Source organism: Podarcis vaucheri, assembly GCF_965113315.1.
Source record: "Podarcis vaucheri genome assembly, chromosome: 7".
Classification (NCBI taxonomy): domain Eukaryota; kingdom Metazoa; phylum Chordata; class Lepidosauria; order Squamata; family Lacertidae; genus Podarcis; species Podarcis vaucheri.
In genome coordinates, this window is record NC_138765.1 from 15201802 (window position 1) to 15217313 (window position 15512).

Consider the following 15512-nt stretch of genomic DNA (forward strand, 5'->3'; position numbering starts at 1 on the left):
TCAGTCTTAATTTTTCACTTCATGGTAGTAATCCATATCTGGTTAAGACAAGCCTTTTTAGTCATTTCCCCATAAAATATTTTCAGTGTTTCATGATAACCATTCGGATAATAATAATAATATTAATAATAATAATAATAATGATGATGATAATAATAATAATAATAATAATAATAATAATAATAATAATAATAATAATATATTTATACCCCGCCACTCTGGGCAGCTTCCAACAAAACTCTAAAATGCAATAACCTATTAAACATTAAAAGCTTCTCTAAACAGGGCTGCCTTCAGATGTCTTCTAAAAGTTTGGTAGTTATTTTTCTCTTTGACATCTGGTGGGAGGGCGTTCCACAGGATGGGTGCCACTACTGAGAAGGCTCTCTGCCTGATTCCCAGTAACTTGGCTTCTCATAGCGAGGGAACCACCAGAAGGCCCTCAGCATTGGACCTCAGTGTCCACACACTTACCATTTCTCCCTGGATTGCCATTTGCTCTGATTCAGCTTTAAAGAGCAGGTTTTCAGGGAGAAAGCTGTGGAGCAAGGAAAAATGTGTTTGGGCATGGAGTTTTAATGCACGGATTGTTTCTGTATAGCAAACCAGCTCTTTATAGGTTCCATTTTCATTTCATCCATCCCAGATACCCACCAATAATGGAGAAAGCATTAGCAAGAGGTCCTGTCTAGTGTTTCCTGAAATACTTTTTCCCTAACTGCTGCCATTTAATGGAACTCCCATCAGAAGTGGTAATATGTCCCTTTAGTTTGTTAAATTGTGAGCTTTATTAAGTTGCAGGCTTACTGTATTTATTTGAAAGTTATAGACTTGAGAACCAACATTTCATATGCCATAATCATTTATTTTCTTATCATAATGATCACATTGGAAATTTAACTGATTTAAATTTTACACCATAGCTTTTTGGAGCTAGAACCCAGAACCCCAACACCAAGAGGATAAAAGAAGCCCAGAGGTCTTGAGGCCTGGCTGTGACCACTAGGCTTCAAACTTATGAAGCATTAGAACAATTCTCTTTTCTGGCAGTGACAATACTGTTACCAATACGGACTATATTTCCGAAACCTTTCTTTTGTTTTTCCTTTATGGCACAAAAATCTTTGGTTGCACATCCATGGAAAAAGAATCTATCCCCCTTATTAAAACCTGAAGAAGAAGAAGAAAGAAAGAAATGTTCACATTAGTGCTTTTCCAGGGCCTTTGAGATTGTGGTTGTGTTAGTGAATGTGAATTTTAATAATTCATTTTTATAAAATATACAGCTGAAAAATCTGCAGAAATCCCATAAACTCATCTAAAATTTGGAATACAATGTTCATGCAGCCACTGATGAATGGCATGATAACAATGAGGAGGCAGGGGAGGGGAAGGAAAATTGAGAAGCCGAGGAGGCTCAAGCATAGAAGGAAGGCCTGGCATCTGAAGAGGAGGAGGAGGAGGAAGAAGTGGAGGTTGAGAGGAGTAAGTAGGATCGTGATGTTGGATGCCTCAGGATTCCAACCAAATCACAGCTGACATTATGCATTTGCTACCCGCCCCCGCTTGGTTTTTTTTTGGGGGGTGGAGTAGAAATTATATAAGGGACGCAGGTGGCGTGGTGGGTTAAACCACAGAGCCTAGGACTTGCTGATCAGAAGGTCGGCGGTTCGAATCCCTGTGATGGGGTGAGCTCCCATTGCTTGGTCCTTGTTCCTGCCAACCTAGCAGTTCGAAAGCACCTCAAAGTGCAAGTAGATAAATAGGAACCGCTCCGGTGGGAAGGTAAATGGCATTTCTGTGCGCTGCTCTGGTTCGGCAGAAGCGGCGTAGTCATGCTGGCCACATGACCCGCAAGCTGTCTGCGGACAAACGCCGGCTCCCTCGGCCCATAGAGCGAGATGAGCGCCGCAACCCCAGGATCAGTCACGACTGGACCTAATGGTCAGGGGTCCCTTTACCTTTACCTTAGAAATTATATGGACCACCCCATTTGCTTAGATGTTTGCTGCCTGCCAGCTGCTTGTTTCATTCCAGGGATGAGCATCATTTGATTGTCAAAAAAGTAAGGATTTCCTAAGTATGGTGTGTTGGGATGGATAAGAAAGAGGAAGCAAGGTGGATAGAGGTAGTCATTGTCTTTTGGTATCCAGGCGTTAAAGAAAGGAGGGGGATATATGTGTGTATGTGAACATATGTGGTCTGTGTGTTTTGTGAAAAAGAGAAGCAAAAACAGTGGGGCTGTATGTATGCATGAGTGTCTTGGTGATAGGTGTCTCTACATCTTTGTAAAGGAGAGAGAGGTAAACAGAGAGGTATGTATATATGCATGTATGCCTGTGAGGGAGAGACATCTTTTTAGAAAAGAAGGATAGAATATTAATGTGTGTGCATTTGGGAGGAAGAGGGAGAGGTGTTTGTGAAAGAGTGACAAAAAGCTAAGGGGGTGGAGTGTACCAATCATGGTTTCCTTGAGATGGGGGAGCAAAGTGAAGTGTACCAAGTAAGACCAGATCAATGAAGTGGGTGGGTTAATGATTGGGGTGTGTGAAAAGCAGAGGTCACCAATAAGGGGGAGGAAATGAGGGAGGAATGGGAATGTGGGGTGTACAAAGGATAATAAATCATGGAGTAGGGTTAAGGAGCATGTAGGAAAGGGTGAAGTGGAGGGAGTAGCATCCCAAATAGCAGAGGAATCATAGAAAGGGGTCTACCCCTTCAGAAATCAGGGAAAGAGGGAGGGACAGGGAAAGAGAGAGAAGGAGGAGTCACGCGGGGTGGAAAAGCACAATGGAGGAGGGAAATGCACTCTTCAAATGTTTGTAAGAGGTGTGAGAGACTTTCAAAATGTTTTGGATGGGAGTGGGGTGGTGAGTGCAACAAACAGGGGGATATGCCACTTGTCCTGAATAAAAAAGTATGACTATAAAGAAACACTTTCAGATGACACCCAATGTCCGTAGAACTTGAAAGGCCACGGAGAGTACATTTGAGGGCTGAGGTGTTACCCCTAAGTAGATCTGACCTTCTCAGTTTCAGGATGTGTGTGGACCAGAAGGGGAACTTTCACAGGCGACCTCAACAGATGAGTAGGCTTATGTGGGAGAAGGCAGTCCTTGAGATGCCCAATTCCCAAGATATGTGGCACATTTAACTATGTGACACCAGTACTTTGAAGGGAACCTAGATAGTCCTGAGGGTTTCTCAGACTGTTTTGGAACTGGTTTCTGTTTTCAAGAAACTAGCTGTATAAAACTTCAAATAGATTTGGAGCTAATTGCAAGCATTTTGCCCCAATCAGTTTCTGCCATTTTGCTTGCTATTAACAGAGAGATGTGGTCTGGGGAGAGTTTCAAGGTAGAGTTAGAGAGGCCTGAATATTCCCTCTACTGGTGTAAGCAAGTGAGATAAGGTGTAAGCAAGTGACATAAGGTGATGGGCTCTTCCTCCATGTGACACTTTCCCCAGGCAGTATTCTTTTCTCCAACACATTCTCTCTTCCATCCTCCATCACATTAATTCTGAAATCTGGTTGTGGGCAAAGTCTGTGCCAAGGATAGCTAACCAGGAGCAGAGCCCACTGGTGCCTTCTGCCAAATGTACAAAAGCATGCATCCACAGGAGATATCAGAGGAAGTGGGGGAGGAGACAGAGGGGCTTCTTTCTCTCTCTCATTTATATTAGAGACAGATATACTAAGTGCATTGACATGTAAAAGAAACTTTGATTATTGTTTTTAAAAACAGATTCAAAAAAGAAGAAAAGCTTGCTTCTTACTTTTCTGGCAACATAAAATGGGGACAGGGGAAAATAAAGGGGTCAGCATGGTTTTCCAAGGTAATTTGCAGACTTTGTTTCCTGGTTCAGTAGCAATCTTACCTTCTGTAAGAGCTCCCTCAAAACGAACACACTGATTTTCATTCCCAAGACAGTTGACGGTCTTATCACTCGTACAATTCTGAAATTTGGCAGTGAAGCAGGCTGGGCACTGCATACCATTCGGTGTAAGAGCATTGTGATCTAGAACTGCCAAAATCAAATCTATAGTCAGTATGTGTAATGGTTTTATCTGTCTTTATATCTACAATCTCTGCCATCACATATACATTTATTATCTCATTTGCTTTTTATGTGCTGCTAAAAGGTCTTTACAGGGCAATGCTCGTCTGGAAGATAACTCCAATAATATATGCTTGCAACTAATTTTGGGTGCATTCATTATTGTATTTTCAAACTTTTCATCTTGTGTTTTTAGGGATAAGCTCCAGAAGAAGGCTGCTGGTGGTGGAGGGATTGTGGTGTTGCTACAGCAGAGTGATGAGAGGTGGCTAAGCACACAAGAGGGCTGAATTAAGCCTCCATCTTCACACATGAAGATAATGATACTTTTTATCACCTTCCCCAAAAGATAGGTGTTAAGTATCTTCTATGGGTTAAAATTGAAGTTTGTCTATGGGAAGATGTTGAAAAACCTTAAACTGCTACATTAAATTCAAAAGAAGAAGAAGAGTTTGGATTTGATATCCCGCCTTTCACTCCCTTTAAGGAGTCTCAAAGAGGCTAACATTCTCCTTTCCCTTCCTCCCCCACAACAAACACTCTGTGAGGTGAGTGGGGCTGAGAGACTTCACAGAAGTGTGACTGGCCCAAGGTCACCCAGCAGCTGCAGGTGGAAGAGCGGAGACGCGAACCCGGTTCCCCAGATTACGAGACTACTGCTCTTAACCACTACACCACACATGGACAAACACACACTCCTATATACAGTTGTACCTCGATTTGTGGCCAGGATCCGTTCTGGAGCCCCGGCTGCTAGCCAAAAAATACACAGGGCAAAGTGATGTGTCTGTGAACACATGGGGAGCAGTTTGCACTTCTGCGCATGCACGAAGCGCCATTTAGTGCTTCCGTGCATGCACGAGCGGCAAACATGGAAGTAACCCATTCCAGTACTTCTGGGTTTGCCGCGGACGTTTGCCGGAATGGGAGCTAGACAAGGCGGACATTCATGGAGGTATTAGTGTATACACAAAGAGAGTTGTGCATTGACCCTCTTTGGAGGGCAGGAAGGAGGAAAGGACCTTCTTCAAAAGGGATTCTCCCAGAATGGTCCTCCTTTTCAGTGTTTCTCCTTCTCACTCATGGCAGCCTCTGCTTCCTGTCTGCCTGACAACTCATCCCCAGAAAGCTCTGCACTGCTCAGCCCTAGATCTAGCCATCTGAGGCTGTCTCAACCCCAGTTGAATGAGACTAAGATCCCTCAAAAGATGCCCAGTTTGGGTTGCGCCTTGGCTGAATCTGGAGCACAACTATAATATGTAGGATATTTTTTAAAAGATGTAGACACTTACTTGTGAGAGTTTCATTGTTGCACAGGTCACTGCTGCAGCAGTGGATCGTCATGTCAAGGAATTTACCCCGAGTTGAAGTGAAGCTGTAATGGCCCGAATGGCACACTTCAGACGCGGCACATCCATAGAAAACTTCCTCTCTATTAGCAACTGTGGAAGAGAATTTTATAAGAAATGCCTAGAACTGGGGCAAAAAATGCTGGTCTATTAACTCCAAATGTAGTTTATTTGTAATGTTTCCCATATTCTTAACTGGCTGAATGGGGGACATTTCAGACTAACCATATTGAAAGTATTATTAAATTTAATAGACAAGGAGAAGGGCCACTACTTTTTGAAACAACAGTGCTGGGGATTTGTTTATCTTGAAGCATTTTAAAAATGGAACTATTCCATTTAAACTTGTAAAAAACATTTCATTTGAAATAATGCAGAACTTCCTTTCAGAATTCTGCAGACCGCATTCTGATATATCCTACAAACTTGAAAACAGTTTGCAGTGTTTTCTACTGCTTAAAAACAGTAACAGAGTGGTGGAATTGTAAATTAATTTAAAAGTGTTGGGAAATGATTTATAATAAATTGTAAAAAAAATTGTTTAAGACAACTTTTGTGAAAAATCCAGAAGCCTTTTTACTAGGCATTTCAGGTCAAGATTTGCCAAAAGAGAAGAAAAAGCTTTTCATGTATGCTACAACTGTGGCCAGGATATTGCTAGCACAAAGATGGAAAAGTGTTGAAATACCAACCAAAGAAGAATGGCAAAGAAAATGGATGGAATATGCTGGGATGGCAAATTAATGGAAAGACTTTGAGACAAGGACAATAGAGATTTTAAGAAAGACTGAGAACCATTCATGTCATATTTACAGAATCAATGCAAAGAAATTGACTTACTTACAGGGTTTGATTAAACACTTGCAATTAACAAAATAAATGTAGGATGAGCATGTTTAAGTGATAAGAGAGTAATAATAATAATTTTTAAAAAAATTAGAGAATAGAAACAACCAATAAGAAGGGAGAGATAATATGCCCCCCCCAAAATAATAGAGGAAGCTCAGGGAAGTCGTGGAGGGGAGGGGGAAATTGGGGAGTGGTATTTTTGTTATATGTGATGATATTTTGATGCTAAAAATGTAAAATTTCAATAATATTTTTTTTAAAAAAAAACAGTAACAGAGTGGTGCTCCGCTGAACTCATAAACCAATTAGCAGGTCACGCCCTGATCAATAAATCCCACAGGTTATGGGTAGCCTTAATTACCGCTTGTAAAGCTGTCGCTGGAGGCTGCCGGAATGCTTTGAAGTCTGCGTTCTGAGGCAGTGGAGCTGCCGGAGGCGGAGGTCTGACTCTGAGGCAAGCAGCTGGCTGAAAGAAGCAAAGGTTTGCCTGGGCTGAGTTGCAGCAGTGCTGAGGGCAGCAAGGAATCGTTTCTCCACGGACAGGAACCGGAAGAGCTGGTGACCAAGTGAGTACAGCTTGGGGGCGCCTGGGAAGAACGGGAGACCATGGCAGAAGGCCACGATTCATATTCTGTCCCTTTTGAAAAATTGGACGGCAAGAATTGGCAAGAATACAGCAGGAGGCTGAAGGCATGGCTGGTGGCGAAGGGGCTGTGGGAGGCTGTCCAGGGACCCCCACTTCCCACACCAGGGGCTGGAGCTACAGCAGCTGAGATAGCAGATGCCCGTAATTCTCAGAGGAGAAATCAAAGGGCCCTGGGAGCAATCGTGCTTAGCCTGGATGGCTCGCAGCTGCCTTTGGTTGAGGGGCTGGAGAATGCATGTGAGGCCTATCAAGCGTTGGAACGGGTGCACCATAGAACCACGGCTGGGGCAAAGATCCACACCACCAGACGCTTGTTTGAGATGAAGTTACGTCCTGGGAATAGCATCAGGAAGCATGTAACTGATATGCTGGCCGTGTTTAACCAGCTGAGACTGTTACAGGTCAACTTTTCAGAAGAGCTGAAAGTGTACATTTTGCTCAGCTCTCTGGACAAGAGTTATGACAATCTGTGTCTAACTCTGGAATCGATGGATCCCCAAAATTTGACGCTGAATTACGTGGCGGGTCGCTTACAGGACGAAGAAGAACGACGCCAGAAAGAGGGCAGGGCTGGCACCGGGAGCTCTGGGTGTAAGGGCGGAGCCAAGCCAGCGGAATGCAAGGTCCAGGCTTTTTCCGTTCGTCGTTGTTACATTTGTAATTCGACGGAACATCTGCGTCGCAATTGCTCCCACCGGAGCAAGGAGGCCAGGCAGGATGTTGTCAAGGTCAACTCCCATGGGAACCAGTCGGGTTTCCATGGCAACCAGCCTGGGAGAACAGCCAGGCGTGGGACTGAGTCAGGTGGACGTGACAAACACCATGAGGAGACTTATCAGCTCACAGCCAGTCTGGCATTGTTTGAGGACAGCTGTGAGAAAGGCTTTGAGCTTTGTTTTGTAATAGACTCTGCAGCTAATTGCAATTTGATTCCAGAGACCCCTGCTGTCGAGATGTGGAATTGCAGGGCAGTTCCGGCCGGAAAAACTGTACTTTTCGCAAATGGACAGAAACGAAATGTAACTAATGTTGCAAATGTTTATGTTTCTGTTTTGCAGGAGCAGTTGGAGTGTTGTACCGTCCCAGGGATACACCACTGTCTTTTGTCTGTGCCTTATTTGTTAAAGAAGGGGTTTAAGGTTTGCTTCGAGGATGATGTCTGCACAATCTCCAAAGGAGAGAGGATACTTGCCAAGTTTAAAAAGGGGCAGAATGATCTCTTCATTCTTAAAACGCCTCTGGAGGGTGAGGGGAAGGTTGAGAAAGCACAAGCCCTGCGTGCTACAGTTCCCACTCATGTGTCATGTGCCCATGTTTGGCATACTAGGACAGCTCATGGTTCTTTAGAAGAACTACAGGTGCTGCCTGAGGTCGCCAAAGGTTGTAACATTATAGAATGTGGATGTGCCATAAATTGTGAAGCATGCAGACAGGCAAAGGTAAAATGGTGCAGTTACTCAAAGGTGGAGAGGGTACACACCAAACCCTTTGAACTGGTTCACATAGATCTATTGGGTCCTGTAAAGAAACCAAGTCTGGGAGGGGCCAGGTTTCTGCTGACGATGCAGGATAGCTTTACGCAGAACACCTGGATTCATGGTCTCAAATCCAAGGAAGATGCAGCACAGCTGATCAGAAGTTGGATTGAGGAGGTGGAACTAAGGTTCTCCACCAGAGTGCAAGCAGTCAAAAGTGACAGAGGTGCTCAGTTTACAGGATCTGCTTTGCAGAAGTTCTTTCACAAGAAAGGGATACATCACACAGTGACTTCACCCAATCAGAGGGGGGTGGCAGAGCTTAGATGTGAGGCTCTGGTCAAGGCTGCAATGGTGTTGCTGGCAGATTCTGGGTTGCCACCAAAGTTTTGGCTGGAGTCAATCAGGTATGTGGGCTTCACCTGGAATAGTACCTACAATTCAATGATAGGTGACACACCCTTTGGTTTGTTGCATGGCAGGAAACCCCAGATTCATTTTCTGCGTACATTTGGTTCGAACGCGTCTGTGCCGGTGCCTAAGGTTTTGCAAGGACCAGATGGATCCAAATTCCAGAAAATGATCTTCTGTGGGTATGAGCCAGCAGCGCGTGCATGGAGGTTTGCATTCCCATCAGGTGATCAGAGTAAGGTGCTGATCAGCAAACACGCTGAGTTCTACGAACAGGATGAAAGGTCAAAGACTCCTGTCAAGTGTGATGTTCTATCAGAATGTCTGTCTGACTCAGAGCAGGAAGGTTCTGAGGAGGAGGAAGGAGAGGCTGAGTCTGCTGATGACGATCAGGTCACTGACCAAAGTCTGGAGCAGGGTGGGGCATCTCCACAAGTTGTTAAAAGAGAGGCCAAGAGTGAGCCTAGTTCTCCGGTGAGTGTGATGGAGAGGATTCGAAGTCGTTTTAAGTCAGAGGGGGAATCCCGCGATGCTGAGGACACACCTGCTGGTGATGGTGTGTCAGGGGAAACATCTGAGTTTGTGCCCAGACGGTCAAGTCGCACAACGAAGGGTATTCCACCTGAAAGGTATCAGGCCACAGGTGCGTGGGTAAGTTTCACGCAGTGTGACTCTGAGAGTTATGTGGATGTTCCACAGGTCTTGTCAGAATGTGATGCAAGAGGGGGTGTTAGAGTCGGAACTTAAGAGGTTAAGTTGTTCCCATGATGCCTCAACATTCTGACGTCAGCTTTGGAAGCTGGGAGGAGTTTTTCTGTTCTGTTCCTCTCGGTCTTTGAGAGAGAAGGACGCAGTTTGTCATGGCTGCGAGAAGTCCAGGAGTTTTCTGAGAAATGGCGCAATAAACAACTGTAAATGGACAATCCGGTACTCTGTGTATTTGTCTGAAGCTAAGTGACAGCTTTGCCGCTGTGTTTACTCTGCTAGGCGTGACTGAACGGAGCAGAATGTGCAGCTGCGTGGAAGCGCGCCGGACCGCTGTAAAGAGCTAAGTTGGATCGTAAACCAATTAGCAGGTCACACCCTGATCAATAAATCCCACAGTGTTGACCGCAGAGATGCATTTCAGTGGTACAACTACAGGCAGGAGAGAAATATTAATGCAAAGCTGTTTCTTTCTTTCTTTCTTTCTTTCTTTCTTTCTTTCTTTCTTTCTTTCTTTCTTTTTGGTGTTTGTGGTTTTGTGAATAATTCACAGAGAAGTGGAGATTGCAGGTCCAAACTTTTATGAAACATGAAAAATCATTATACAGTGGTAAATACTCCACTTCTTTGAGTCTTACACAATTCTTACACAACCATTTATTATTCGGTGAAAGTTTAAAAAGATTCATTTTGTTCCTTTTTCATGACACTAAAATTCTTGAACATCCATTGTAACTATGCCCATGCTATGCATAATTTTATCGTTGTTGTTGTTGTTGTTGTTGTTGTTGTTGTTGTTGTTGTTGTTGTTACTAATACTATTATTATTATACCCCACTCATCAGCCACTCTGGGCAGCTCACAGCATATAGAAATACTAAAAAAATCAAGCATTTAAAACTTCCCAATACAGGGCTGCCTTCAGACCGTTTAAAGGGACACACTTTGGTCCTTCTTAATATAACACTAGAACTCTTGATCATCCAATGAAGCTGAAAGATTGCGGACAGACAAAGAAAACTACTTAGCCCATGCTATTATGAATTTATCAATGTCTTTTATAAACTCTACCCACCTCCAATCCAGGCTACCACACTTAAAGAAGAATAGGAAAAGGACCTGCCACAATTGCTATATATAGTGATGAATTTAGGGAATTGCATTATTCAAGAGCTGTGGATGCAGGGATTAGATATGAAAGGAAGGCTTCCCTTTCTAGTGAATACTTGCTGCAGCGAGACATCAAAAGAGAAAAAAATCAATAAAAAAAACACTCTAATGCAACAAAGGCAGCCTCTATAATACCCCATACTGGAAATCCTCAGGGATGATATAGAGAAGTAACATCATCCCAAGGGCTTTAGAGGAGTTACTTAAAGGTTGTTGAGCACCAAATGGATGACAACGAAAGAAAACACACCAGAGTAAATTTAAGGAACTGCAGAAAGTGGGGGGAGGAAGTCAAGTTTTGAAATGTTAAAATGACTGTAAAATTATTGAAATGTATAAACCTGAAAATCATAATTTTTTTAAAAAAAGAAAACACACCAGAGTGCCCAGTCTGCAGTGCTCACAAAACAGTGGGAAAGGGGAGGAAAGGGCCAAAGAAATGAAAGAAAATGGAAGATTTCCTTTGGAACAAAGTAAACACAATTCCACATGTTCTATATTAGAGATAGTATAGCCCTGGCTCTCCACTTCGAAACGGTAGCTTACTAGGAGACTTTTCCACTCTGCTAAATGTATAATCAGTGGTCTCTGATCACTATTCTCTTTAGGTATGCTATACTCTGCTCCTTTTCCAGTGATGATCCTCCGAGGTTCTCTTCTTCCTCCTTCCCAGCACATTCTGAGATGATAAAAAGAATTCTGGTTATCTGCTTTCAACTCACCTGGAGAGAGCATTGCCCAGAAAAGGCATGTGCTCAGGACTGCCTTCATAGTGCTGGAATAAGCAAGAGTCAGTAACGACTTAGATAGGAGTTGGACCATCAAAGGCAACTGATGCAGAAAAGAGCCATTTCAGAGCAATTTAAATGAGAAGGAAAGGGGCCTGAGGGCAATGCTTCGGGAAAAATTGTTTCTTGGGCAGTGAGATGTAGTGACTGAGTGTACCAGAATGGGTGGTGCCAGATTACAAAGTTTGTTAATTAATTGAAAATAAATTACTTTGTATAAATGGATTAATTTTTGCCAGACCCTTAGGGCAGCACCTGGGCAGAACTTGTTTAATGAGGCAGAGGAATGGATGCACATGGAGACTTTCCCCCTCATCATTCCCATAATAGCACGACTGATTTTAAAATTCAACATTGCAAAAGGTTATATCTCAAGGGGTCCAGCCAAATGTACAGCTATTTGAAGTACTTTTATTAGATTAAGGTCAAAGGGGGAAAGGACTGCTGTCTGCTATGTATGCAGAATTAGGATTTCCGCCCCCCACTGGTCCATTATTAAGCCTTAAACTTACATGGGAGAAAGACCTTCACATACAAATAAAGGATTATAAATGGTATGAGCCATGGTCATCTAAACCATGTAGAACAATCTCCTTTTATAGCAGAGAGCATTCTAAGAAAATCCTGCATAGATGGCATTGCACACCAATGCAAACTCCCCATATGAAATCACAATCTTCTCAGAACTGCTGAAGGGGTATGGGAAAAAAGTAAACTTTTTCTGCCTATGGTGGGACGGCCCACATTTATTCAAATTCTGTAGAATGGTGGGGGGCGTTGTTTGTTTTTAAAAAGACCAAAATATCCACTGTCACCGCAACATTTTATACTAAAATTTTGAGGTGACCATTTGAAAGGTTTCTACTCTCTGGAACTCTTGACATGGATGTTATTGGCTGCCAGAACCTCAATTGCCCCGATATGGAAAATTTTACATATTGGATTTATGGATGATGTGGAGTTCAGTATTGGCTGAAAACAATAAATGAGCTGTTGCCAAAGGCTGGACAGACTTCCAGGTTGGCGCCATCGCCGAATGGCGGACTCCCTCCGAGCTCCGAAGGGAGTCTGCTCGGCAGGGGCTGGGTCCTACCGCGCCGGTGACGTGGGGACCCTTAAAAACCACGGGCACGGAGCCCGTGGACATGGGTGACTCGGTGGGCACCGTTAGCGCCCTCCCGACTCGTGAAGTAGCCTTTTAAAAGGCTACGGAATGGGTGCCGGGGAGCGGCGTGGTGCTATGAGTCCTCTGCTTTCCCTGCCGAGCAAAGCCGCATGCCATTCGATGGAGAGCGCTGACTTCTTCTATTGAAAATTCGGACTTAAACAACAACCCGTGAGTAATTTGGAAACCGGGTTTAAAAGGAGAGAAAAAAGGATTTTTTCCGGATTCGGCACGAGTGGGGGAGATCCAAAAAGGAAGTCAGTCCCGCCCCCCCCATTGTAAACATTCTAAAACAAGGATTGGGCAACCAAGGTCGAGAGAGAAGCGTATTTTTGATAAAAAATATTAATTCCATGACGGAAAATTATAAGAACTGTGCTGGAGGAGAAGAGTGGAGGGTGAGAACGAAAATGTAACCCCCCCAGGGAACCGGGGCGATTCGTGAGAGAGCCTGGTGAAGAGAGACGGAGACTTTGACAGCTGTCAAAGTAGCTGTCAAAGCTGGAGGATACAAAGAGGACCTTGCCAAGAGGACTTTGCTGGTTAGTTTTGTTACAATTTGCTACAATTTGGATATAAACTGTTGAAAATAAGGAACAACAATTTGACTTTTGGATCAGAGGAAACAAAGTTACTACAATCCCCCTAGAGGAGTTTCGGGACATTACAAGAACGGTCGTAAGTGGAAAAATACTCTTGGAAGCGTACAGGACTTGTTATCTTCTGGGAAAGCTGCAAAACCGAAACAGTAATTCGTCTACAGAGGTGTTTATATTAAAGGAGACAATAGAATTATCTATTGAAGAAAGGAAGGGAATGGACGTAAGTTTTTGTTCCTGAACAACAACAACCTCTGTAGAGGCACTAAATTTCTGAATTAGAACGTTTTGGCAGCGGAACAGGACAAGAAACCTGAGAAAAGTGAGAAAAAAGGAACAAAGGACTGATTATGACCTGGAAAGAACAAGGGGGGAGTTATAAAGACCAAGGAAACTAAAGACCCTTTGGGGGCCTCTTTTAGATTGGACGTTTGAAGTTAAACATCATTAAAAAAAATAATATATATATATATTTAAAAAAAAGAGAAAAACCGGCAAGGTGGAACTGGGGAAAAAAAAGAACTGGCCATGGACTTGAGATCTCCAGGCTGACAATAGATAGACTGATGGATATGCGGAATTCAAACCAGGGAAGGGGGGGGGGAGATTTGGAATCCAAAAGCTGTGCAACTATTTTTATCTTTTTATACTTTTTATTTTCTATAACTTTTTATATCTTCTTGTATACTACTTTATTTCGATTGGATGTGTTTATTAAAAAAGGGAATTCGTGGAAGGAAACTGGGGTGGACCTTGGGGGAAAAACTTTCTTTTTTTATATAATTTTTTTATATATATAAAAATTTTTATTGGTTTTACAAAATTTTTATAACAAACAAACACATAAAAAGACATACAAACACATATAGTATTTCATAATATTTTTTCAGAAACCTCTTTTCTCAGACTCCCCCATACCTCCCCTTTCTGCATCCACATGTCCAAAGTTTTTTAGCAACTTATATATTTTCCTTTCAACCCTCTGTTATCTTAATCTTCTCTTTACTCCAATCTTATATCACTGTAACCCTTTCTTTCTAAAAACCTTAACATTTTAGCATTCATCAAGTTTATAATAGTCCTTTAGATAGATTTTAAATTTCTTCCATTCTTCTTCTGCCGTCTCTTTCCCCTGATCGCGGATTCTGCCAGTCATCTCAGCCAAAGTCATATAGTCCATCACTTTCATCTGCCATTCTTCCAAGGTGGGTAGATCTTGTGTCTTCCAATACTTTGCGATAAATATTCTTACTGCTGTTGTTGCATACATAAAGAAAGTTCTATCTTTTTTTTCCACCAATTGGTCGACAATACCCAGGAGAAAGGCCTCTGGCTTCTTAGGAAAAGTACATTTAAGTACCTTTTTCATTTCATTATATATCATTTCCCAGAAAGCCTTAATCTTCGGGCATGTCCACCAAAGGTGGTAGAAAGTACCTTCAGTTTCTTTACATTTCCAACATTTGTTGTCAGGCAAGTGGTAAATTTTTGCAAGCTTGACTGGGGTCATGTACCACCTATAAATCATTTTCATAATATTTTCTCTTAAGGCATTACATGCCGTAAATTTAATCCCGGTGTTCCACAACCTTTCCCAGTCAGCAAACATAATGTTATGACCAATATCCTGTGCCCACTTAATCATAGCTGACTTAACTGTTTCATCTTGTGTATTCCATTTCAACAGCAAATTATACATTCTTGACAGATTCTTAGTATTGGGTTCTAACAATTCAGTCTCTAATTTTGATTTTTCCACCTGGAAGCCAATTTTCCTGTCTTGTTTATAGACCTCCATTATTTGATAATAATGGAGCCAGTCTTGTACTTTGGGTTTCAGTTTTTCATGACTCTTTAATTTCAATTTTTCTCCATCCTGTTCCAAAATCTCACAATACTTTGGCCATCCGACCTCCATATTGAATTTCTTCAATGCCTTAGCCTCCAAAGGTGACAACCATCTAGGGGTTTTGTTTTCCAACAAATCTTTATATCTTATCCAAACATTAAACAACGCTTTTCTGACAATGTGATTTTTAAAGGCACTATGCACTTTGATTTTGTCATACCATAAATATGCATGCCAACCAAATGCATTATTGAAACCTTCTAAATCCAAGATATCTGTATTCTCGAGGAGCATCCACTCTTTCAGCCAGCAAAACGCTGCTGCTTCATAGTACAATTTTAAGTCCGGCAGGGCAAATCCCCCTCTTTCTTTTGCATCTGTAAGTATTTTAAATTTTATTCTGGGCTTTTTGCTCTGCCAGACAAATTTCGCAATGTCTTTCTGCCA

General features: G+C 42.5%; 1 protein-coding gene across 1 annotated transcript; it reads right to left on the minus strand.

The window, feature by feature from the left end:
- Positions 1–995: 995 nt before the first annotated feature.
- LOC309537907 (phospholipase A2 inhibitor and Ly6/PLAUR domain-containing protein-like) lies at positions 996–5496 on the minus strand. Its single transcript, XM_082233053.1, has 3 exons — positions 5352–5496; positions 3880–4026; positions 996–1170 (listed from the first exon to the last, which is right to left on the minus strand). The coding sequence occupies exons 1-3, from the start codon at positions 5401–5403 to the stop codon at positions 1016–1018; spliced, it is 354 nt and encodes a 117-aa protein (XP_082089179.1). The 5' UTR covers positions 5404–5496; the 3' UTR covers positions 996–1015.
- Between the last annotated feature and the right edge of the window lie 10016 nt (positions 5497–15512).

Coding starts and splice junctions, on each gene's coding strand:
- LOC309537907 (XM_082233053.1), bottom strand. CDS start 5,403: ATGACGATCCACTGCTGCAGCAGTGACCTGTGCAACAATGAAACTCTC. Junction 4,027..5,351: donor CAACAATGAAACTCTCACAA/GTAAGTGTCTAC, acceptor TGATTTTGGCAG/TTCTAGATCACAATGCTCTT. Junction 1,171..3,879: donor TGAGGGAGCTCTTACAGAAG/GTAAGATTGCTA, acceptor CTTCTTCTTCAG/GTTTTAATAAGGGGGATAGA.